A 24,316-nucleotide genomic window follows, 5' to 3' on the forward strand; every position below is an offset into this window, starting at 1 on the left:
ACGAGAATGCCAAGTTCTACAAAGAAAAGACCAAGAAGTTCCATGATAGCATGATAATTAAGAAGGACTTCATGGTCGGGCAAAAAGTGTTATTGTATAATTCTAAGCTTGGACTCATGAGTGGTAAGTTGACGTCTAAGTGGATTGGTCCTTTTGTTGTTACTAATGTTTTTCCTTATGGTACAGTTGAGATCAAAAGCGACTCCACAAACAAGAGCTTCAAGGTCAATGGACACCGACTTAAGCCATTCCTCACAAACCCTTCTTTAGTGGACGTAGTGGTGGAAGAGACTTCCTTACTCCACCCAACTCTTCCTCCACCATGACTTAGGGAGTTTTTCTTTCCTATCTCCTTCTTTACTTTTATTACATTTGTCCGATTTTATTTGATGGTCTAATTGCTTTTAATCTTTTAATTGTGCTACATTGAGGACAATATGTTGTTTAAGTATGGGGGGGAGTTCTTTGGTTTTGGTTTTGCTAGTTTTGTTAGTTTTGTTAATTTTGTTAGTTTTGTTGGGTTTCTAGTTTAATATTTTAGGTCAGTTCTGTTTGTATGTACAACTTTGCATATTTTTCTTTGAATTATAGGATATGTTCAAGAAATGGGTAATTGTTCTGAAAATAAAAGTCTCTTGACATTTTGTGATTCGAAATCCTTGTTTTTCCTCTACATGTCATGATAGTTTTGAAAGCTCAATTTGAAAGTGATAAGTTTACCTTTGTGAGAATTTGAGCCATCCATCATCATAATCTTTTGGTGTGTTTTGCCCCATTGATTGCTTGCACAATAGCCTTGGCTTGATTCTTGTTGATGCTTCCTAATTCACATGCATATTTGGAAATGATTTAGGCAATTTTGTTCTTATAAGCCTCTAGCCAAATGGACTTACCTTGAATTAATTCCTTTGATAGCCCATTTGAGCCTATGTTCCCCTTTCTATGTTTTGAAGCTCATTACAAGCCTTAAGTGAAAAAACATGATAACACCTTACCCTTAAGGAATTTTGGAGCTTTGGAATTGTTTTGGAATAAGTGTGGGGGGGGTATGTTTCATTGGAAGATATGATTTTTGGCCATGCTTAATGTTTTATTTTGGCCATGCTTGATGTATATATATATATTGCCTGGTTCTTGCTTTAATCTTCAAATTCGTACTATCTAAAAAAAAAGAAGAAAAGAAGTGAAAAAAAAAAGAAAAAAAATTCAATTGCTGCAAATTCTGCAAATTTGTACTGTTCAAAAAAAAAAAAAAGTGAAGTTGAATAAATGAGGTCTTGTTATGAGGACTTGATTTGGAAGCCTTGGTTGATTTTGTTGATATTAGAAGGTTTGGGTTTACTACTTGTGCTTAATTTCCACTTATTCCCCATTGCTCCTCTATTCCTTTGGGATTTAGCTACTTATTCCATTTTTTTTCCCTACCTTGTCCTTGGCCCCATTACAACCTTTAAAGACCTTTTGATCCTCATGTGCATGTGTTTGTCAAGTTGTTGGTCAATTTTAGAATTTTGCCAAGTCTATGTGGTGTTTGTTTTCATGGGTGCTTCGAGAGTAAACAGTAACCTAGACACTTGAGAGATAGAGTGTATATCTTGTGAGGCTTTATCACTTTTCATTCTTGAGCGGATTAACTATTTTGCCATGATTGGGTTGATTTCCACGAATGTCTTGACTCTTTGGATCTCTTCATGTTAGATGTTACCCATTCCTTTCATTCCTTGATGTTCATTGAGAAATATGTAAATGTTTTTGTTTGTCTCTCTTTGATATCCTTGGATTTTGTTCTTTGTTTCATTTTGCCCAGGAGTGCAAAAGGCTAAGTATGGGGGGTTTTGATGTGCCATTAATTAGGCAATTTTATTATTTGGGCCCATTCAACTAATTTGATGTTTTTAATCTAATTTCAGGAATTAATGAAGCATTGGGCTTGAATCCAGAATTGGGCTTGGACTTGAAGAGGACAGACTATTTTATTCTACAAAATTTTATCTTATCTAGACTTTATGTTATCTAGATATTATTTAGATTTGATCTCATCTAGATATTATTTCATCTATATCTTATCTTATCTTATCTAGATTTGATTTTATTTTATTTATGGGCTTGGATTTAAAACAGATTTGTAACCTTTGGGGCTGGAAAAACTATATAACAACACCAAGGTTCTAGTTTAGGATCTCTCTCTTATCTCTCTCTCCTATTTACGTTTTTTAGTTTTAGGCTTTTCTTAGACACTTTTTCGTTTTGCAATTCCAGTTTTGACTTTTCATTTTAGCAATAAAATTTCGTTCTTCGATCTATAATTTCGTTCTCTATTGATTAATGGAAGGCTAAGTCTCCAGCGTTGCTTTCTCTTGAGGATCAAGCACAGTTCTCTTAGAGGTTCTATTATTACTTTTAAATTCTGTTTAGTTTTTTCTCTTCACTAATTACTCTGAATTTGTTGCTATTAATTCATGCATGCTTAGTGCTTGATTAATTGCCTCTACGCTTAATTACGTTCATGCTTAATGATCGTTTATGATTAATTGGTGTATGTGTTGCTTAATCACATAATGAATGCCTTATGTTAAATTTCACTTAGTAATTTAATTTAGGGTTGGATTAAGTGGTTGAACTAATAAAGGATAAACTCTCGTAACCTAGGATAAGAGACTTGCTTGTGAACCAAGGGGAAGCAACGTGTTTTTAATTCTGATATTTTCTAATTCAATTTTACTCGCTATTTAATTTACAAAAAAAAAAAAAAACAACCCCCCCCCAATTCGTTACTATTTTCCTACTATTTGTTATGAATGTTTGGTTGATCATTGGTCGTTGGGAGACGACCTAGGATCACTTCCTAATTACTGCATTTTAATGTTTATTTGATTCAGGTACGGCCTCGATCATGAGGCGAGATCCTCAAGAGCTTGCAACCCGTCTATGTATCCCTAGGAGGGGATTTGAGCTGAATGCAGATGGGCTGCCTCTAAAGATTTTGAGGAAGAATCTTACTACTCTGGCCAAGACCTGGAGTGTTCTATCTTTTTCTAACTTAGCCCCTACATCTCATATTTTAGATAGGGATTAGTTAATCTATGGGCTTGTAATACAGATGAATATGAACTTGGGATCCCTAATCTCAAGTCAGATTTCTCTCATCGCACAGCATGACTCCTTGAGGCTAGGTTTCCAGCCCTTATTATTGCTTTATGCAAGGCCCAAGGAGTCACATCTGATTCTCTGACCTTTGAATCCCTGAGCCCAGCCATTAATTTGGCTTATATTAAAAAGAATTGTTGGAACCTGGATGACCCTTCGGTCACTTTTTGGGGAACCTGCAAATCTAGGGCCTGAGGATCTGAGGCATCATCTACTTCAGCTCCCCCTACCTCAGCTCCTTCTACCTCTCATTTCCTACCACCACCAGCAGTTTCAGTTCTTCCAGGTCCCTCCGCTCAGAGCTTAGATCCTTCTTTGTCTATTTTGAAAAGCCTGCATCAGGGCCAGCTCCTGATCATGCAGAGTTTGCATGATGTGGTCCAGCAGCGGCCAGTTATGAGCGTCGAGGAGTTTCTTTAGAAGGTGGCCTAGCCAGGAGTCCAACCTTCTCCTTTGGGAGGGGGTGAGGCCTCTACAGCCCAGGAGCCTCAACAGGACTAGGAGGATGACATTCTAGAGGCCTCAGAGCCCACTCCACCCGAGCCTTTCATTTTTTAGACTGATCCAGTTATTGTTCAGGAGGATGTTGTAGTACCAGAGCCATCTCCTCAGCCTAAGCCTGAGCCATCTACACCAGTGTTGGACCTACCTCTTTCTTAGGATCCATCATCTGCACCAGCACTGGACCTGAATGAGCATGCACAAGATCATTGACAAGATCAGGATTTTTATTTCCATGCTTTTTGAACAGTTTTATTATTATCTCGTCTTTAGTACATTTTATAATTTAGATTTATGTTTATGTTTATGTTTTAGTCTTTAGATTTATGTTTATGTTTTAGCTTTTAAATTTCAGTTTATGGTTTTTGGTTATTTGGTAACTTGTATAAAGCGTGATTGAACTGTGCATTGATATTATCCAGTGGTTTGATGCTTTGTTTTGAAATTCGGTGATCAATTGTATGATGTGAGTGAACTGAAATGCACAGATCATATGCCTTGAATGAGTATGCGGATATTAGAAGAGAAAGAACATGGAATTAGGATTATGACTGAAAATGTTAGTTGGTTTGTCAAGTTGATTGTGAAGGAATGCATTAGCCATAACCCGGTTAAAGTGTGATCCTTAATTGTGAGAGAACGACTAGAAGTAAGTAATGGTTTTTGAATGAATCTCTGAGTATGGAATGAATACATGAGTTTGAAGAGGATGAAGGCCATGTTTTGATTGAATATAGACACTTAGCTAAAAAGCTTACCTTGTGCATGATTGATTTATCCCTTGCACCCATTTTGAGCTGAAAGTATGATTGTTTAATTGAACCTTGAGCCTATACAGTTTATCTCCTTCTACCTTGTCTTAGGTTGTAGGAGAGCATCATTCATAAAAGGAAATTTTGGTTCAATGCAAATTTTCCCAAATTTAGGGGAATTATAGGGTGAAAGCTTGTATTGGTAAGAAAAGAGCGACACACACAGTCATCTAATAAGCAGCAAGTATTAAAAAAAACAAAATTGTAAGTATAAAATAAAAGTGTGTGTGCTACTAATTAAGAAAAAGAAAAGCTAAGTGCGGAAAAGCAAGCAATAGAGCTGGAATAAAAAGAAAATGGTTGATCTAAGGATGAATGCTCTCTTAGAAACTAAGCTTTTGCATCCTAGAAAACCATGAATTGTTTGCAGCCCAGCCTCATTACAAGCCTAGAAAAGTCATTTGAATTCAGTTTGTGTGTTCTTGACTGTATGGCATGAGATGAATTGCAAAGATTGAGACTTGTGTTAGTTGTTAATTGTTGAATAAGACTAAACACTTGTGCTTGAGTGAAACAGTGACTGTGAGGCTTTGGTTAATGATCCTTCCTTGATATATGTAATTCTTACTAGCTTATTTCAACTGTGTTCCTTAATAATCATGTTCACATCTTTGGAAAGCTGCATGTCCTGTAAGAAGTTGTTGATTGAAGCATTGATTGCCATTCATGTCATGTGATTGAATTCTTTGGAACAAACATTGTTTTTGAATAACTACTGTGAGCATGTCACTTCAGGACAAGTGATATGTTCTTTCTTTATTGAGGACAAGCAAAACTGTAAATTTGGGGAGTTTGTTAATCGTCTTTTACGAATAATTTTTGTATAGAAAATTTTCCAAAATGTAAATAAATCTCCCAATTTATGGTTATTTTTTTGTAGGATTGTAAATATTTCTAGTTTAGTTTTCATTTGTGCTTAGTAGAAGCCTTCCTATTGAATTTAATGTAAATTTTACTTCAATTTCAGGTAAAAAGGAGAAAATTATGAAGGTTCAAAAAGTGTTGTCTCGTTAAGCCTGAACCATGCGCTTAGCGAGACCAAATCGCTAAGCGAGATAGCAGTGGCTTAGCGTATGAGGATAAGCCTAAAGAGAGTTCTTCCATGTCAGCACGCGCTTAGCGCGTATGCAGCTTGCTAAGCGAGGCAGTTGTCTCTTCTACGCTAAGCGCAAGATTGGCACTAAGCCAAATATCACTTACTCGCGCTAAGGGCGAGAATGGCGTTAAGCGCGCCTTCAAGGTCAGAAAGCCCTTTTTAAGCATGATTTGCACAGAAAAAAACAGAGAGCGTGACAACGTGAAAGAGGTCTGAATTGATTGCGAATTATGTGCAGAGAACAAATGATGCAATCCTACCCCGCAAGGGCATTGGATAGAAGACTCCAAGTAGATTGGGCCAGAGATCCAAGGGAAGGCCCTAGGGTTCTCATGAGCCTTAGGGTAGATTTCGAGCCCATGGGCTAAGTATGAGCCTGCTTATCTTTGTAAATATTAGAATAGGTTTTTCCTTCGTTTAGGCCTTGTATTTTGGCCATTCTAGTAGTATAGGTTTTTAGCCATGTATTTCGGGGCATTTTGAGTAGTCTTTGTAGTAAGGAATTTTTTTGTATTTTCATGTTTTTTTTGGCATAGGGGTGAGCTTAGTTATTATAGGGGTTGTGTAGCTAAGCTCTAGCTTCTCATCTCAATGAGGTGAGCTTAGCTATTAGAGAGGTGTGTGTAGCTAAGCTCTAGCTTCTTTAGGAATCTTCTTAAGCAAGCTTCTGAAGAAGGTGAGCTTAGTTATGAGAGGGTGTGTGTAGCTAAGTTCTAACTTCTCAAGGAATTTTTCTCAAAGAAGCTTCTCAAGGAAGTTTTCTAAAGAAAGCTTCTCAAGGAAGCTACCTAGTCTATAAATAGAAGCATGTGTAACACTTGTTGTAACTTTGATGAATGAGAGTCTTGTGAGACACAACTCAAAGTTAAACTTCTCTCCCTTTTTCTTCCTTCAATTTCGTGCTCCCCCCTCTCTCTTTCGCTCCCTCTTTCTTTTCCTCCATTGAAGCATCCTCTCCAAGCTTCTTATCCAAGGCTCATCTTGGTCGTGAAGCTCCTTCTTCCATGGCTTATTCCGTAGTGGATGGCGCCTCCTCTCACCTCTTCTCCTTTGTCTTCCGCTGCATCTCCATGGTGTAAAATCACCATTGAAGGACCTCATTGAAGCTCAAAGATCCAGCCTCCATAGAAGCCCCACAAGCAAGCTTCCATCAAGTGGTAATCAAAGCACAAGAGCTTCAAGTAGGTGCTCCTTTAACCTCCATTAATTTTTTGCTTTACCTTCTCTTCCATTGTTGTTTCTTTATTTTTCTCCATGTATCTCCTCACATGTCTTGTGCTAAATGTTGTTAACATGATTCTTTAGAGTTTCCACCAATTAAACTTGCTATAGAAGCTAGATTTGATTTTCTATGGTTCAAATATCTTGTTCTTTTTCTTGAACCATGAATTGTGTTGAGTTTAGGTTCCTTTGAGTTTTGTCTTGTTATTTTTTGTGGCTGAAACCTAAATCATAAAATTCGTACAAAAATATTAAAGTATAAGAAAACCTCAAAAATCTAGAGTGACTTGTTCACCTATTGTAGTTTTGTCATAGAAGTCATGTCTAGTCATGAAATTAAACTTGTCTCATAAGATTTCTTATGTTGTGCTGAATTTTTTTTTTTCTTGTTTCTTTGTCTAACTCATTTGTTCATGAGTGTATGAAATTAATTTAGACTATTATTTGATTTGAGTCAAATCTTTCATGTTAATTAGTCCTTAACATGTTCATGCAAAATTCTTAGAGAGTCTTTGATTGTGAACCTTTTCTTGAACTTTTAGATTTCCTTTTGATTGTGTCTATTGTGAATTTGAGTTTTGGTGATTGAATTGCTGGCTGAAATGTTGATCCTAAGTGAATATTGAACTCCTAAAACTGTGGTAAACAATCCTAGTGAGTTCAACATACATAGGAAGGTTGAAAGTAAGCCCAAGGCAATCAATATACCATGGTTAAAAAAAAAAATCGTTGGTGTTGGCAGCTTGGACATACAAACTTGTAAAAATTACTGAGAATTGGTTACTTTGAATTTTGAGCTGAAATTTTTACTTAATTTTCTATACATTTGAAAAAAAAGTTATAAAAAAAGAACCAGGTGGTTTGGATAAAAGGAAAAAATAATAAAAATCACACAAGTTGGCAGAAAAATCAGTATCCAGAAAAAAAAAGTGAAAGGGAAGTGTGGTTGTTGTTTTGGCTCAAAATTTATTCTATAATTGGTTCCTATCTTATACCAATCTTAGTTCCTAAATTTCAATTGAAAATTACTGTGAAAAAAAGTTCCAAAGCTAGAGGTTTGTTGAGTTTTTTTTTTGTTTTTTTACTCTACTCTAGAATCATTCTAAGTTTCTCTTTGAGTCCTAGCTTGCTTCTATGTCCTTTTCATTTCTTTAATTGTTGAATAATCCTTGAAAAATTTTCTTGTTAAAAATCCATTGGTTTAGCTTTCATTTCATATTTTTTGGTCTTTGTTTATTGCTTGTCTCTTTGTTTCCTTGTTTGTGGGTTGCCATATAGGGAATTGGAAGGAGGATTGGTGCCATCCCTTGAAGAATTTGAGTCAAGAAGAAAGGGGCCAACCACCTTAAGAGCTATTGGACTAAGAAGCATTCCAAATTGAGTGAATCACCAAAGAGAGAAAAACCACCAAAATTGAGGACGTTTTGTAATTTTTTAATTTGCAATTTACTTACCTTCATTGCTTTCAAGTTTTGTAACAAAAAGGCCTTTCATTGGAAGTGTGTTGGGAGCCGCCAATAGGTTACCAAACTTCCATTTGTGTGTAATAATTTTAGGCAATTTTTCCTTAGGATAGTGAGTGTTTTGTTGGGAACCTTGAATGTGGTCATCCAAACACTCTTAGGATTCGCCTAGTTTACATTTCTTGCTTACTTTCATAGCTTATTTCCTTTACCTTCCATTGTCAAACCGCCTAGATAGCTTTCCTTTTACCAGTTAGTTTTTTACCTTATCTTTCACACCTCTTTTAGTGTTTATTTTGGCTAGTTTCAACCATATTTTCTTTTACCTTTTGTTTTCAAACCTCCAACAAGAAAGAACCACAACTTAGGAACCAACATGAGTCATCATTCATCTAGTGTTAATGGCAAGGGTACTAGTCATAAAGATCCTTTATCTAGAATCTTAGATGAGTTGAGTTCCCTCAAGTTATGGAAAGAATAACACGAGAGAAAAGAAAAAGGAAAAAAAAGAGTGGAAGAAATAAGTCAAGATGAAAGAAAGAGAATAAGAGAGGAAGAAAGAAGAAAAATAATGAAAGAAATAAAAAGAGAAAAACATGTCTCCTATAGTAGTCATAACTCTTGCAAGAGCCTAAGTGAAGAACTTCGTGACTATTACGAAGGAAGGCATAGGTCACATCTTAGACCTCACTCCCATAGAAGAGAAAAGGAAAGAAAGCCTCAAGAGGCTAACATTAACCTCTCATACTTCCATGGGAAGGACAATGTAGAGGCTAACTTAGATTGGGAAATAAGGGTAGAGCAACAACTTAAAAAGAAGTCTACTTCAAAATATTATGGCTCTCACTCTTATCCAAAGAAAGACCAAGGTCAAGGCATCTTAGGGGTGACATCTTCTAAGCCCAAAGATGATAAGGGGAAGACAATAGAAAAGCAAGCCCCTAAGGCTAGTATGCAAGAGAAAACTAGCTCTATAAAGTGCTTTAAATGTCTTGGAAGAGGACACATTACTTCTCAATGCCCCACCACAAAAACCATGATTATGAGGGGCCAAGACATTTATAGTAGCCAAGATGAGGCTACTACTTCACCTTCCTCCAGTGAAAGTGAAGAAGCAAAAGGGGAAGAATCTAGTGAAGAAATCTACCCCCAAGAAGAAGGACAACCATTAGTGGTTAAAGAGAAGTGTGAGGAGGTAAGTGTCTCCTCCAAGAGGTTGGCTAAGAAGGAAACTCATTTTACAATAAAGACAAACATTAAAGAAACTTTCCCTCTTAGACAACCTCCACATTTTCTCTTTGGTAAAAAGACACTTGCTCGCATTGTCACACCTCTTGGGCTTGAGTTTATTCCTCAAGTAAAGAAGTTGTTGGATGAGGGTTTGGTTCGCAAGAGCTTAAATCCTTGTGCTTTGTTGGTGCACAAAATAGGTATTATTAGGCATCAAGTCCCTAAAATAAGTGGTATGATGAATGTTTTGAGTGGTGCAACTCTCTTTTGTGAAATCACTCGTGCACCTAACATCTTCATGGTGTGTGTACATAAGGACCGATTAGGTAGGTTTGTTCTTATTTTTAGTTTCAATACAAACTTAGGTACTCATATGGGACACCTTAGGTTTGTCATACTTTTTGGTAGGAATAATCAATATGAAAATACAGGAAAAGGTATGTTTTATTGTGTTACTTTTCTTAATTTGTCAAATAGTGATCAAGGGGTTCCCATGAACCCTAAGAGAATAAAGGTCATTCCTGAGTGGCCCACTCCACTAAGTATAAGAAAAATTTGGGGCTTCCATGAGTTAACAAACTTTTACAAACGGTTTATCCCATATTTTTCTATACTTGTAGCACCACTCATTGAGTTGGTGAGGAACCATGTTCCTTCGTGGGAAGATGCCCAGGAAATGGATTTTTAGACCTTACCTTACTTCAACATACCAAACACCACTAATACATATGTTTTTGTTCTTTTTGTAGGTGTTGAGGGAAGGAGCCCAGAGTATGAAGAACCTCAGGATTTGAGGTCAAATCCTTTCCAAGATGGAGGGAATGATGCAATCCTACCCCGCAAGTGCATTGGATAGAAAACTCCAAGTAGATTGGGCCAGAGATCCAAGGGAAGGCCCTAGGGTTCTCATGAGCCTTAGGGTAGATTTCGAGCCCATGGGCTAAGTATGAGCCCACTTATCTTTGTAAATATTAGAATAGGTTTTTCCTTCGTTTAGGCCTTGTATTTTGGCCATTCTAGTAGTATAGGTTTTTAGCCTTGTATTTCGGGGCATTTTGAGTAATCTTTGTAGTAAGGACTTTTTTTTTGTATTTTCATGTTTTTTTTGGCATAGGGGTGAGCTTAGTTATTATAGGGGCTGTGTAGCTAAGCTCTAGCTTCTCATCTCAAGGAGTTGAGCTTAGCTATTAGAGAGGTGTGTGTAGCTAAGCTCTAGCTTCTTTAGGAATCTTCTTAAGCAAGCTTCTCAAGGAGGTGAGCTTAGTTATGAGAGGGTGTGTATAGCTAAGATCTAGCTTCTCAAGGAAGTTTTCTCAAAGAAGCTTCTCAAGGAAGTTTTCTAAAGAAAGCTTCTTAAGGAAGCTACCTAGTCTATAAATAGAAGCATGTGTAACACTTGTTATAACTTTGATGAATGAGAGTCTTGTGAGACACAACTCAAAGTTAAACTTCTCTCCCTTTTTCTTCCTTCAATTTCGTGCTCCCCCCTCTCTCTTTCTCTCCCTCTTTCTTTTCCTCCATTGAAGCATCCTCTCCAAGCTTCTTATCCAAGGCTCATCTTGGTGGTGAAGCTCTTTCTTCCATGGCTTATTCCCTAGTTGATGGCGCCTCCTCTCACCTCTTCTCCTTTGTCTTCCGCTGCATCTCCATGGTGTAAAATCACCATTGAAGGACCTCATTGAAGCTCAAAGATCCAGCCTCCATAGAAGCCCCACAAGCAAGCTTCCATCAACAAAGGAAAAGCTGAGCAAGGAAGCAAAGGTCCTAACATTTTGGTAGATTCTAGGTTTTAGAGTTATTTTCTAGGTTCTTAGAGGTGGAGGAGACATCCCCACTGCTTTGTAATCTGGTATTTTCTCTAAAACCCTTCTCTTATTTGTGAAAGTTGCTCCCTTGTAATGGAGGGATAAAATCCTTTGTTGGGAATTTCTACTGAGTACTTGATGTAAATATTTTTATTATCTATTTGAGGTTATTTTCATGTGTTCAATGTTTCTATCTAAGCTTATTGTATGCATGCGTATGGTTTGATCACCCATTAGTGTGTGCTATTAGGAACTTTAACATTGACAAATGTACTGTTTCCTTGGAACTTGATAGAGCAGGGCTAGATAACTGTAGTGCTAGACATAGTGTGTAGGGTTCTAGTTTTTATTATGTAGAAGCAAGCTTCATGATGATGAATCAAGATTAATTCAAGGAGTTTTGATGATAACAAAGGTGATAACAAAAAGCCCAAGAGAATGAGTTCAAGATTGAGTCAAGAACACTTCTAGAATCAAGAGAAATTTGAATTCAAAATCAAGTTTCAAGATTCAAGAATCAAGAATAAACAAGTTGAAGATTCAAGAATCAAGAAAAGACTCAATCAAGATAAGTACTAAAAAGTTTTTCAAAACATTGAGTAGCACATGAATTTTTCACAAAACCTTTTACCAGAGTTTTTACTCTCTGGTAATCAATTACCAGTTTATTGTAATCGATTACCAGTAGCAAAGATTGTTTTCAAAAAGCTTTCAACTGAATTTACAACGTTCCAATTGATTTCAAAATGGTGTAATCAATTACAATGATTTGGTAATCGATTACCAGTGTGTTTGAACGTTGAAATTCAAATTCAATTGTGAAGAGTCACATCCTTTCACAAAAATGCTTTGTGTAATCGATTACAATGATTTGGAAATCGATTACAATGATTTGGAAATCGATTACCAATGATAAGTTCTGAACAAAAATCAAAAGATGTAACTCTTCCAATGGTTTTCAAGTTTTTCTAAAACTTATAACTTTTTCAATGGTTGTCAAGCTTTTCTAAAGGTTATAACTCTTCTAATGGTTCTCTTGACCAGACATCAAGAGTCTATAAAAGCAAGACCTTGACTTGCATTTCAATAACTTTTCTAATTGATTTTTGAATATCTTCTTCTTGTTCCTTTGCCAAAATCTTTCCAAAGTTTTCTGGTTTTCCAAACCTTGAAAACAAAATTGTGTTATTCATCTTTTTCATTCCCTTCTCCCTTTGCCAAAAAGAATTCTCCATGGACTAACCGCCTGAATTCTTTTTGTGTCTCTCTTCTCCCTTTTCCAAAAGAACGAAGGACTAACCGCCTGAATTCTTTTGTGCCTCCCTTCTCCCTTGTCAAAGAATTCAAAACGACACAATCTGAGAATTCTTTTGATTCTTCCCTTTCCCATAAACAAAAGATTTCAAAGGACTAACCGCCTGAGAATTCTTTTGTTTCCCCATTCACAAAGTTTCAAAGGACTAACCGCCTGAGAACTTTGTCTTAACACATTGGAGGGTACATCCTTTGTGGTACAAGTAGAGGGTACATCTACTTAGGTTGTTGACTGAGAACAAGAGAGGGTACATCTCTTGTGGATCAGTTCTAGTGGAGAGTACATCCACTAGGTTGTTCAAAGAGAACAAGGGAGGGTACATCCCTTGTGAATCTTTGCTTGTAAAGGACTTTACAAGGTTGAAAAGAAATCTCAAGGACCATAGGTCGATTGGGGACTGGATGTAGGCATGGGTTGTTGCTGAACCAGTATAAAAACTCTTGTGTATTTGTCTTCTTCTTCCCTACTCTTTTAATTTCCGCTGTGCACTTTAATTACCGCTTTTACTTTTGGTTAAGTTTCTTTTCTATTTTTTATTCTCTTAACAACATAGTAAAAGCCTAAGAAGAGTAAATTTTTAATTAGTAAAGGTCTTGTAATAATTAATTCAACCCCCCATCTTCTTAATTATTCTGAGGCCACTCGATCCAACATATTATGTTGTGCTTATAATGCTGTTTAAATTAGGCTAAGTTCAACAAGAGACATCTGCAAACGAAGCTTAGTTTAAATTATTCCAAACTCACGAGATATCGGTGTTGGTATGTTTGTCCTCAGCATAGAACACAAGAATAATTTCAAATAGAGAAAAATCCTAATTGCATCAAGTATCCCGGTGGAAGGACCCAACACTTTTACTTATTTGTTTTCACACTCAATTGTTCATGTTTACTATTTCTTTGATTACAATAGAATATATCTTTGTTTTCAATTCATTATACTTAATTCTTTTTACAAACAACGGTATTTTGAATGACGCTTTTTACAAACAACTGTATTTACTTGACGATCCGGTGCACTTGCCGGTAGATTTCGCACCCACACAAACAAGTAGTGTTCCTAGGGGCAGAACATCAATAAGCCAAAGAGGAGACTTCAATTACAACTTCCAAATAACAACCAAAATAAAAAAAAAGCCTGAACTACTTCTAAGCAACCAAATCTATTCAACTTGCTCATGTTTTCCTAATTTGTTAGACGATAGTTGAGCAAGTAAAATCTGTGAGCTTCTTGCTTCATCATCACATTCAGGAGATGGTTGTCACTTTGTTGGTGTTAAGGGGAGTCCAATAAGTGGATCATGATCTGCTGTTATAGAAATGGATTGCTGCATACAACAGACAACAATAATAAGCTTATTTCAAACTTGAAGTTGGTGCAGTTTTAAAATGAGATACAGAAAACAAAGATGACATTGCAAACTGAGGCACATTTTTTAACTTACATATTCATGTTGGGCAGGATTATTGGAGTCAAGCATTGTAACATTGATCTTTGAACATGCCTGCATGAGACATTCATTGACACCAACACAATCCATGCAAAACAAATGAGCATATGCGTAACATGTAGATATGACAATAATCACTGAAATAAACTTCATGAAACAACACCTCAGCATCAGGCAACATGTCGAGCACATTGTTGATCAAACTTAAGTAACTTGAGCATTTCAGAACAGCTGAATTTTTATACTTTGGTTGGACCTTGATTTTAAAGGCAAGCACATTACCCAACAACTTATCAAGTGCTTTGGGTGATGCATTTAAATCCATATCATCATCCTTGAACAAAGATAATAAATTTGTGCATCAAACAGTTGTGATGATACCAGATAGCATAGAAATAAAAGATAATTTGAACATTCAAAAGTCATGTTTGATAATGCAGGGACCTACTGTTATTTTGAGACAATTGACTTCATTAGCTGATTGTCCAATCAATTCAGTGCATTCACGGTCTTAGAGCAGGAATCTTGTGCTTTTGTCTTTGTGATTGACCATCACCTCAACTCTATACCTGGAAACATATACAATAGTGTTAAAATGATGCATAAATCAAGGGAACAAAAATTGGAAAAGGGTTACAATGACCTAATCACAACTCAATCATTATGTTTGCCACATGCACATGTGAACGATTCTGTGTGTATATCAGTTTTCTTGTGGCATTGAATGCAAGCTGCATAACACCATGAATGATTGTCCATAACAATCCTCGTGATTGTGTCAACAGTAACACAAACAAATTCCTGGGAAAATAACATAGACATCACATTTTGCAGTAGGTGGTCAAGGATTGAATAAATAGCCAAAACATAAATAAGTTAATTACTTCACAAATGTTGTTTATCTCAGAAATGGTCTTTGCCTCAGACTTTGAAATATATGTTTCCTTTGATGATAATTGGGTAGAACCTGAAAGTTGAGAGCTCCCTTGGCCACGATGTGTCAAAACCGATCGGACCTCAATGCCCAATTTTGAAAGCCTACACATATAGAATCAATACCAAAGCCAAGAAAAATACAGTCAACATATGTTAAGTACGACATGAGGAAAATACCTCTGATTGAATTCTTGGATTTGGACTACCAGTTCATTAATAGCTAACTTCGAAGCCTTCAAAGAATTGCCAACTGATGGTGGATAGGATCCTGCATTAGTCAGAAACAGAAGCATCAGATGGCATATGATAAATAGAAGAACCAACAAACTTTATACGACAGTATACCCTGGCCTTCCTTAATTCTCGCATTGGTCAACAACACAATAATAGGGCTTTCACTCTCATGCTCATCTAAGTATTCCAAGAATTGAAGGCAATAATTGTCCCATATAATGCAAGACAACAATTGGTCACTGTTGGAAGCAAATGATGATATCAACATCAGTTAACAATAATACAATCATGCACATAACTTCACAAAGCAGGCAAATAAAACTAGCATAAACATGAATAAGGTATAGAACATATTGGACATTCACCTCAAGTCCCTAAGTTTAAAAACAACCCTTCTACTCCTTGATGAAACATGGTGAAAGACAACCTCATCAACCACACCAATGATGTCTAAAAAAAGGAGGAAAATTAAAAAATGGTATTTCAAAAAGCCTAATGTTGGTTCCAAAATCAGTCGTGAAAATCTAGCTGGACTCACCAACCAATAGACCAGGTTCAAACTGGCCATCAATGACATTGCTAAATTCTACAAATTTGTATCTTTTTAAAGGGAAACCATCCAATTCACACTGCCTAACAATGGTAACTCTAGTAAACGCCAATTTATATGTGTGATCACAAACTTTGTATTGGCCATCATTCTTGATGACCCTAAAATTATGCATGGCATAAGTACAATTTTCCTTCAAGTCTATTTTCCAAGTATTTAACTGGTCTTGCTTACAAATAGCATGGATTTCATCACCCTAAGCATGGGCAAAATATACAACTAACAGGTACAAAGGTAGACAAATGAAAAATAAAAAAAACACAAAATGAAAGCATACATTGGAGTCAACCATAACCATCTCAGCTTGTTCCAACTTGTCTGCCACCCCAACAAACCAAAGATCAGTTATCCTCACGGCAAGTCTAAGAGTTTCTTTTGATCCATCAATGGTCTTGATCTTGTCAGGAATATGCGCCATTAGACTGCACAAAACTTGAACAACAACACAACACTGGAATCATAGAACAATTACATAATATGACAACAACAACAAACACAATGTTGATTTTGGAAAACAACAATGATAATCGAAACAATAAATGAGATCATTGAGCTACAAAGAACAGTTTTGCTGAGCTGATTCTGCCTTTTTTTGGTCCTAGCTAAATGACAACCAACACCAACACCGAAAAGAAAGAACAATATATGGTATCTATGAGGCACAAAACATTTCAGGTATGTTGAATAACATCATACAAAGCAGGAGTGCAAAAAACTAGTCAGTAACCAAACATGCACAAATCTGAGGCAAAATTTAAGCCTGGGAATAACACCTTACCTATTTTGCAATTTCTTTGGCCCTGTCTAAATGACAACCAACACATACACCAAATAACATTAGGCAAGCCAGGGAGGGAAAAATAATTAACAACCAAACATGCATAAATATCATAAAACATTTGAGGCATGGTCATTATAGCTTACCTCGTATATTCTTCTGTCAAACACTGAACAACATCACAAAAATCATGTATGGAAAAAATTAGTCACTAGAAAGAAGCATGAAAAAAATAGAACAGAAAGAAACAAACTTGCCTTATGGATGCTTCTTCGTGCATCAGCTTTTGGCTCGCCTAAATGACAACCGACACATACACCAAATAACATTAGGCAAGCGAGGGAGGTAAAAAAATAGTTAACAACCAAACATGCATAAATATTAGAAAACATTTCAGGCATGGTCATTATAGCTTACCTTGTATATTCTTCTGTCAAACACTGAACAACAGCAGGGCCAAAAACAAAACAAAAAACTAACAAAATTGCCACAAACAAAGCAAAAAACGTTGATGTTTATGAACAACAACAGGAAAAAAATTCATAAGCAACCAAACATGCACAAAATGAAACAATATTCCAGTTCACCAAAATGAAACAACATTCCTTGTGAGACAAAGTAAGCATGCATGAAACAAAAACTCGTGTGAGGAAAAACCACAAACAAAGCAAAAAACGTTGATGTTTGTGAACAACAAAAGGAAAAAAATCCATAAGCAACCAAACATGCACAAAATGAAACAATATTCCAGGTCACCAAAATGAAACAACATTCCTTGTGAGACATAGTAAACATGCATGAAACAAAAACTCATGTGATGAAAACCACAAACAGAGCAAAAAAAACTTTGATGTTTGTGAACAACAAATGAACAACAACAGGAAAAAATCCACAAGCAACCAAACATGCACAAAATGAAACAATATTCCAGGTCACCAAACTGAAACAACATTCCTTGTGAGACACAGTAAGCATGCATGAAACAAAAACTCGTGCGTGCCTGAAGAAATCAATATGAAGAAAAAAAAGTGGAAAACTCTGAATAAAATGCATGAGAAGAGTAATGAAACACAAAATGGGAAACTTAAGTAGCAAGAAAACTTTAAGCAAAATGGAGGAAACAAAAGGAAAACCTCGTGTGGCAAACATAAAATGGAAAACCTCATCAACTGGAAAATCAACAAGAAACAACAAAAACTGGAAGTAAAGCTGGAAGAGACGGAGCACATGCAAAAATGAAGAAGAAAGAAAGCAAACGAAGGAAGCAGGTAGAAGTCAGTGAGGACATGATGCAAACGGAGGAAGCAGGTTTCAATTTGGTGAAGACATAACGAGAAAAGGCTAGAGAAGAAGGCACGTGGAGCAACCAATAGAGGGGGAAGTCTCACGGAAAAATGCCCAAAAAACCAACAAATGTGCCACGTGTCAACATGTAAAGGATGGGCATAATAGGAATCTCACAGGCATTCCTATTTATAAGACTTTATATAGACTATTACAATCGAAAGATAAGTGCTAACATTTTAATCCAAAAATAACTGAAATATGATACTTATCAATCAACTTCCCTTCCAACTCTGATTCCTGATTCATCTTCAACAAGCTCTACCAACTCTCCCTCCTCCGCAACCCCCACATTCCCCTCTTTTCCTCCCACCACATCATCAACGTGTCCCCTACCGTGACGGCGTCAAATCTGTTGGTTGACAAGGAAGGTGTTAGAGCCCCCTCGAAGATGTTGTGCAAGTCAATGTACGTGGGAGGAGGCTATGTCGTCACACTTGACTGTAGAGAGAGAGGGTTTGGTTGTGAAGGACTCAGCAGTGCTGCAAACTCTCAGTGAGTGTCTCCAAGACTTGGCAGAATGTGGGGCTGATAAAAAGAGATCGGAGGTTCTATGTGTGGTAGAGATTAATGGTGGAGTTGTCAGTCTAGGACCTTTTGGCTCGCTTCAATGTGACTGTATAGGTCTATGTTGTTGCAATCTTGTTCTTAAAAAGAATTGTTGCCATATTTATTTATTTATTTATGGGTTAAATTTGTTTTTTTTTTTTTTTTGTATTTTCTATCAAATCATTTCATATTCCTCCCGTTCTTGTTGGGGATGAAAGGCTAGAGGCATTTCTAGAACAATATTTGCTTATGAGAGTTTCTAAAATTTCAAAACTAAAATTAAAGTTAAAACCGAAAGTATTATACACAGATTTATATTTTACACTCACAATCAATTACATCCCTCTATTTGACACCTCATATAATAATGTTTTAATTAAATAAAAAATAATGAAAAATATAAACACACGTTTTGTTACACCACGTTCTCTGGTTTGTACTTGCTCCGTTGCCTCTTCCATTCTGATTCACTTACGCATATGTTAAAACGTTGTTTATTGTTTGGCATTAATCCCTTATGAAAGGTTGGGTAGTGAAGAAAAGGAAACAAAAGAAAAGTTCAGCAAATAAAATAATTGGTTGCTGAAGATGTAGGTGGAAGCGTGGAATTATGATTTATGGAAATAAGTTCAGCACATGTGGAAAGGAGCAAAAGGAAAGGGAACAATTCACCTGCGGAAGAATGGGACTACAGTTTGGGTGAGAATTAGAGGGATCGGAGGTGAGAGGTTTCAAGACATAAAATAATTTACGCGACCTCGTTATTGGATAAGATAAATTAAAGTAATTGTTATAAAAATTAATAATTTTATCATTTATTTATTTATATATATATATATATATATATATATATAAATAATGAGTTATAATTTTAATTTTTTTTTTCTACATGAATTAAACATAATATTAGAGAATTTATGACTCATATATATTATTTAATCATTATTTAATCAATTGAGCTAATTTATATTGATTAGATAATGTATATGAGTCGTAAATTCTCTAATATTATGTTCAACTCCTCTGAGTAGAAAAAAAAAATTTAAACTCATAACTCGTTATATATATTCTCATATTTTATACAGCAAAAGTATTAAATTAAATACTTCATTTTTCAATCAAATTGTCAATATTATTCTTTAAAATGAATTTTAAATATTTAAATGTGATAATTTTTTATTACTACTTTTCAATCAAAAGCAATATAATTGTATTACTATTTTATTTTCATTATTATGTCTTGATTGTTTTATTTTATTTGTTATAAATCAAATTCTTCATGTCTAACCCAAATTATAATTATTTTGGTCTACAATATTTTAAACTTGTTTAAACCAGAGTCTTGTGAACTAGTCCCCCTAAACGCATTCAACATATATATTTTTTAGGGTTAATTATAAATTTGATTTTCTATTTATTCCCATTCACGAATTTGATTCCCATGTTAATTCATAAGTTTTTCATATTTTTTTTGCAATCTTTATTTTAATCCCCAATCCTAAATTTAGTGATTAACTATTAATTATTTAAGTTGAACACTGTAGTCCTTTATTGGAAGTTTTGTTTTTACCCAACAACTTTATTTGGATTAGACGTTCTTGCTCCTCCTCCTATTTCTTCCTTCGCATGGCTTCTTGCTTCTGTCTTTGCATCTCTTCATATCTTTCTTCCTTCCTTCTTTTTTCTCTAAAGCTTCCGTTCTCTGAGCTTCTTCAACCTTCCTTCGGTTCTCCTCAAGCATCCTTTCAGGATCTTCTTTCTCTTTACGGGCTTGCTCCTGCAGACCAACATAAATGCAATCATAAGGTTTCCCAATGGTTTCAGCCGTAGTCCTATGAAAATAAGCAAATATGCAGAAGTTCACTACAGTTCCAGCAACTGGAAGCGGAAATACATCATAGTCTGACTAGAACTGCCTTTTTTTTTTCTTTTCGTCGTTAAATGAAAACTCATAAACAAGGTAAAGTGATTTACAGGGGAACTAATCAACTTTTAATAAAAACACCACATGTGATGTTCATTGTTCAACATAAATAATTAGCAGTTTTAAATTAAGGGTTAGGACTAAAATTATCGGAGTGCAAAAAAAAGTAAAATAAAAAATTGAATTAGTAAATTAAATTACAGAAAATCAAATTTCATGAGCTAAGAGAATCAAATTTTTAATTAAGCCTATTTTTAAAAATACCACCGCTCACACGAACAAACCACGCATCACATAACTCACTAATCTATAATATTAGTTTATTCTATCATTGCCTAATACTACACGACAAAATCTTGTGTCTTTTTGGTGTAACGTGCCAGAGTCCTAAATACTTCTTATAATATACTCCTACACTCAAATCACAGACTGAAACCAATAATGGTCGGAAAAGAGCTTCAAGATGCTGGACCAAAAAGCTAGACATAGATGGGGTTAACTTTTCAGATTTTCCGGAACATTTAAAAGGAGTAAATTACAATGACACCTACTGAAATTTTTGTACCTACTGAAATTTTTGTAGAAAATATATTACTTTTCTTTTTATCTTATAATAATGACCTCCCTTATAAGAATAAGAGGTGTAATGTTTTTTAAACTTGGAGGGTGTGTATAACATATAAAGGAATGTCATTGTAATGTTTTTTAAATAGTTAAAAAAATTGTGTAGAGATTAAACAAGTAGGAATATTTTGTATAATCTGACAAAATCTCAGTATAATTTGCCATATAAAAGAATTGTGAAATAGAAGGTTCACAAATATAGAGAAAACCATATGCATTTAAATGCAAAATATTTAGTGACGTCCATCCATAAACTAATAAACTTTATATAGAACCATCTTGTTTTTCCAATATTTAAGTTCAAAAAGGCTATGCATAACGCAAGAGTACAGTATCATATTTGTTTAAACCAATTCAACACTATTTATTTGCTACTACGGTAGAGAATAATAAGCAAAAGTATATTGCAGGTCAACTATTGACTTTAGCCCATGGAATATTTTTGAGTCCATGATCGAGCAGTGGCCTCATACTTGGCTCTGTCAGTCTTATACATGTGAGCAATCTCGGGCACCAGAGGATCATCTGGGTTGGGATCTGTCAGCAGAGAGCATATAGACAGGAGGACCTACAAAGTTTTAACATTTTAAGTATCCATTACAAGAAAAATTTAAAAATAAAAATAATAATCATCATCAGATTACCTTAGATATTGTGAGGGCAGGGCTCCATTGCTCTTTGAGGATGTCAAGGCAGATACTTCCATTACTGTTGATGTTAGGGTGAAAAACCTTTGTGCAGAATGAAACCTTAACAAAATGATAATAAATGTCATACAAAGCATTCCCACAACGTGTAATTTATGAGCAAACTCCAGTGCAATTGCTTATGTTGGTTCTTAAAATCAAGCAACTTGAAAATAACATTGGAGCAAACAAGTTCTTGTAGAAGTTATTTATCTCTATAGTCCTTGAATATTCTCCACTCACCAACAAGCCGTTTGTATGCACAGTAATCTTAGGTTCAAGTTGTGATAACTGAAAATGATTCTAAACATAGAAAAAAGATATAACATGACAAGTTCACAATAAATTGTTCAATCCACTAAAGTTGAGAATGCATTGACTTTAAGGAGTTCTTTATTAATTTCAATACACCATTAGTCATTTAACAAAACAAGCTTCGATTTACTAAATCCCCCATCTATCAATAGATTCCCATTGTCTTATGCAGCAGCTTAAAGTGAAATTTACAACACTTCAATGCAAAAAATCTAATAAAAGAATTCTGTAAAGATACTGGTACAAAAAAATATCATAGTTAACACAAAAGAAAGCTGTCCCATAAAGAGTGTCCATAGATATAATTAGACAGTGCATAAGTTTGAATAAAGTAAGAGTTTTCATTTTACCTTGGGTGGTTTGAAAGGATAATCAGGAGGAAAGTGAATTGACACAAGAAATACACCTCCAGCAAATGGACTATCTGCAGGACCCATAATTGTAGCTTGCCAATGGAACATGTCATCAGCCACTGGGCCTGAATATAAAAAAATCAATTATTCATGCACTGATTGAACAGAGAACAGTTCGATGGTTCAAACAGGTTTTAAGCAAACGAATGACATCATTTTATTATTTTCACCGAAAAACTAAAATAAAAATCAACTACACGTTCACCCCACCTCTAAATTTCCAAATTTTTTATTTTCCTAAACAGCAAGAGTCTAGGTACCCACACACTATTGTTCGGCATATCCTATAGTCTTGAACGAGTTATTGTGATAACTAGCAACAAACAGTTGTTTCATAGTAGTTAAATATTAAAATAATTCATTCCACACAAACACACCAACATAAACATACAGCCACAACAAAGTAATTAAAAAAAAAGTTTGCCAAACATTCAAAAGATTTTAAAGTTAAAATAAAATTAAAGGATGTAACTAAGTCCATCACAACACAATACCAACCAACATTGTATTATTCGGGGTTTAAATTGCGGTCGCAGTTTCCTTATATTCCTTGATATTACTTGAAATTGCAAACAAATACAGCCGATACAATTGCAATTATGACGGTTAACACCCAAAAACCCTGATCTTGTTGTCGAAATTACAGCTGAGAAGACCTTTTTTTAAGACCTTGGTGCAGTGAGTGACCATGATTTCAACAACAATGTCAAGGTTTTTGGGCCCACCGCAATCACAATTGCTGATAATAACAAAATCACAACCAGAGGTCCAGATGTGATAGTTCAAATTGTAATTTAAAACCTTGGTCTATTCATTTGGTCAGAAATAACATTTTCAATAAAAAAAACTACATTTTGAATCATACAACGTAAAATTATTAATTGCGTAATTGAAGGACAGGAACAAAAAGCCAAAAATGAACAAAGAAACATACCAGCACTGCATGACGTAGGAGGATCTTTCTGCAGGTCCTTCAATTCCTTGTTGATTCGTTTGGATGCCATCTGATCAAGGCTGTTCACACATTCACAATTATTTATTCATACAAAAACACTTATATATACACCAACATTTAAGTATCTATGCACTCAGAGATATTATTATTTATCAGCATTATAACAATTACATGCAATATGTATTGGATATATATCATACGGCATACGAAGTATAATTTTCTTTTAATGAAAATTGATAATGGGATAGGCATGACTTTCAATAAGAAGCGAAGAGGAGTGAGAGAAAGAGAGGATTGAATTTGATTCACCGACCTTGTGTTAGGGTTTGGGGTTTGAGCGTGTGTTGGTTCGTTCGGTGGTGAAATTTGAAGGAGGAAAATAGTAGAGGCAGTGGACGCGTGCGTGCAAGGGGAAGCAATTTAGAGCTGAAAAGAGTCCCGATAATTTAGAGAACCGCACAGTAACCGACAACCACTTGAAAATCGCCTACGTGGCTTTTTATATTAATTTCTACTTGATATAATTTTTTAAGAAAAAGCTTTAAGGCAATGATAGGGTAAAAAAGCGTTCATAATTGTGCTACACTGCTACTAATCTGAAAAGAGGAACATAGTGGATTTTGTCCACCATCGAGGATTTTGTCCACTTTCTCTTCACCGTCGCTGGCGTCACAATTTCCGCACCCGCGCTTGATATGAATGGGTCTAGAGAAATCAAATATGATTGAAGATTTAGATATTATCTTTTTATATTGTTTAGTTATATTTTTTATTTTTTAAAAATATTAAATTGTGTCATATGATTGGTATTCTTTGTACATTCCTATTTAATATGGTATACACGGTCAAGTTTTAAATATTGGTTGCGGTGGTTTTGTTGTGGGTTTCGTTGAATTTGTTAATATCAT

At 35.3% G+C, this 24,316-nt stretch overlaps 1 protein-coding gene and 1 long non-coding RNA gene across 2 annotated transcripts; both read right to left on the reverse strand.

Moving 5' to 3' along the window:
* Positions 1–13,604: 13,604 nt before the first annotated feature.
* LOC106799662 (uncharacterized) lies at positions 13,605–19,206 on the reverse strand. The gene is made up of 9 exons (XR_001389349.2): positions 16,098–19,206; positions 15,322–15,449; positions 15,154–15,244; positions 14,925–15,078; positions 14,684–14,841; positions 14,489–14,609; positions 14,204–14,374; positions 14,035–14,094; positions 13,605–13,917 (listed from the first exon to the last, which is right to left on the reverse strand). It is a non-coding gene; the product is annotated as an uncharacterized lncRNA (long non-coding RNA).
* Positions 19,207–20,016: 810 nt separating this feature from the next.
* LOC100777678 (ubiquitin-conjugating enzyme E2-17 kDa) lies at positions 20,017–23,879 on the reverse strand. Its single transcript, XM_003531899.5, has 6 exons — positions 23,722–23,879; positions 23,388–23,467; positions 22,391–22,518; positions 21,684–21,788; positions 21,513–21,607; positions 20,017–20,268 (listed from the first exon to the last, which is right to left on the reverse strand). The coding sequence occupies exons 2-6, from the start codon at positions 23,455–23,457 to the stop codon at positions 20,178–20,180; spliced, it is 489 nt and encodes a 162-aa protein (XP_003531947.2). The 5' UTR covers positions 23,458–23,467; positions 23,722–23,879; the 3' UTR covers positions 20,017–20,177.
* Positions 23,880–24,316: the final 437 nt, after the last annotated feature.

This window comes from Glycine max, chromosome 8 (assembly GCF_000004515.6).
Source record: "Glycine max cultivar Williams 82 chromosome 8, Glycine_max_v4.0, whole genome shotgun sequence".
NCBI lineage: Eukaryota > Viridiplantae > Streptophyta > Magnoliopsida > Fabales > Fabaceae > Glycine > Glycine max.

Coding starts and splice junctions, on each gene's coding strand:
- LOC100777678 (XM_003531899.5), bottom strand. CDS start 23,457: ATGGCATCCAAACGAATCAACAAGGAATTGAAGGACCTGCAGAAAGAT. Junction 22,519..23,387: donor TCCTACGTCATGCAGTGCTG/GTATGTTTCTTT, acceptor TTTTATATTCAG/GCCCAGTGGCTGATGACATG. Junction 21,789..22,390: donor ATCCTTTCAAACCACCCAAG/GTAAAATGAAAA, acceptor CATTTTGTTAAG/GTTTCATTCTGCACAAAGGT.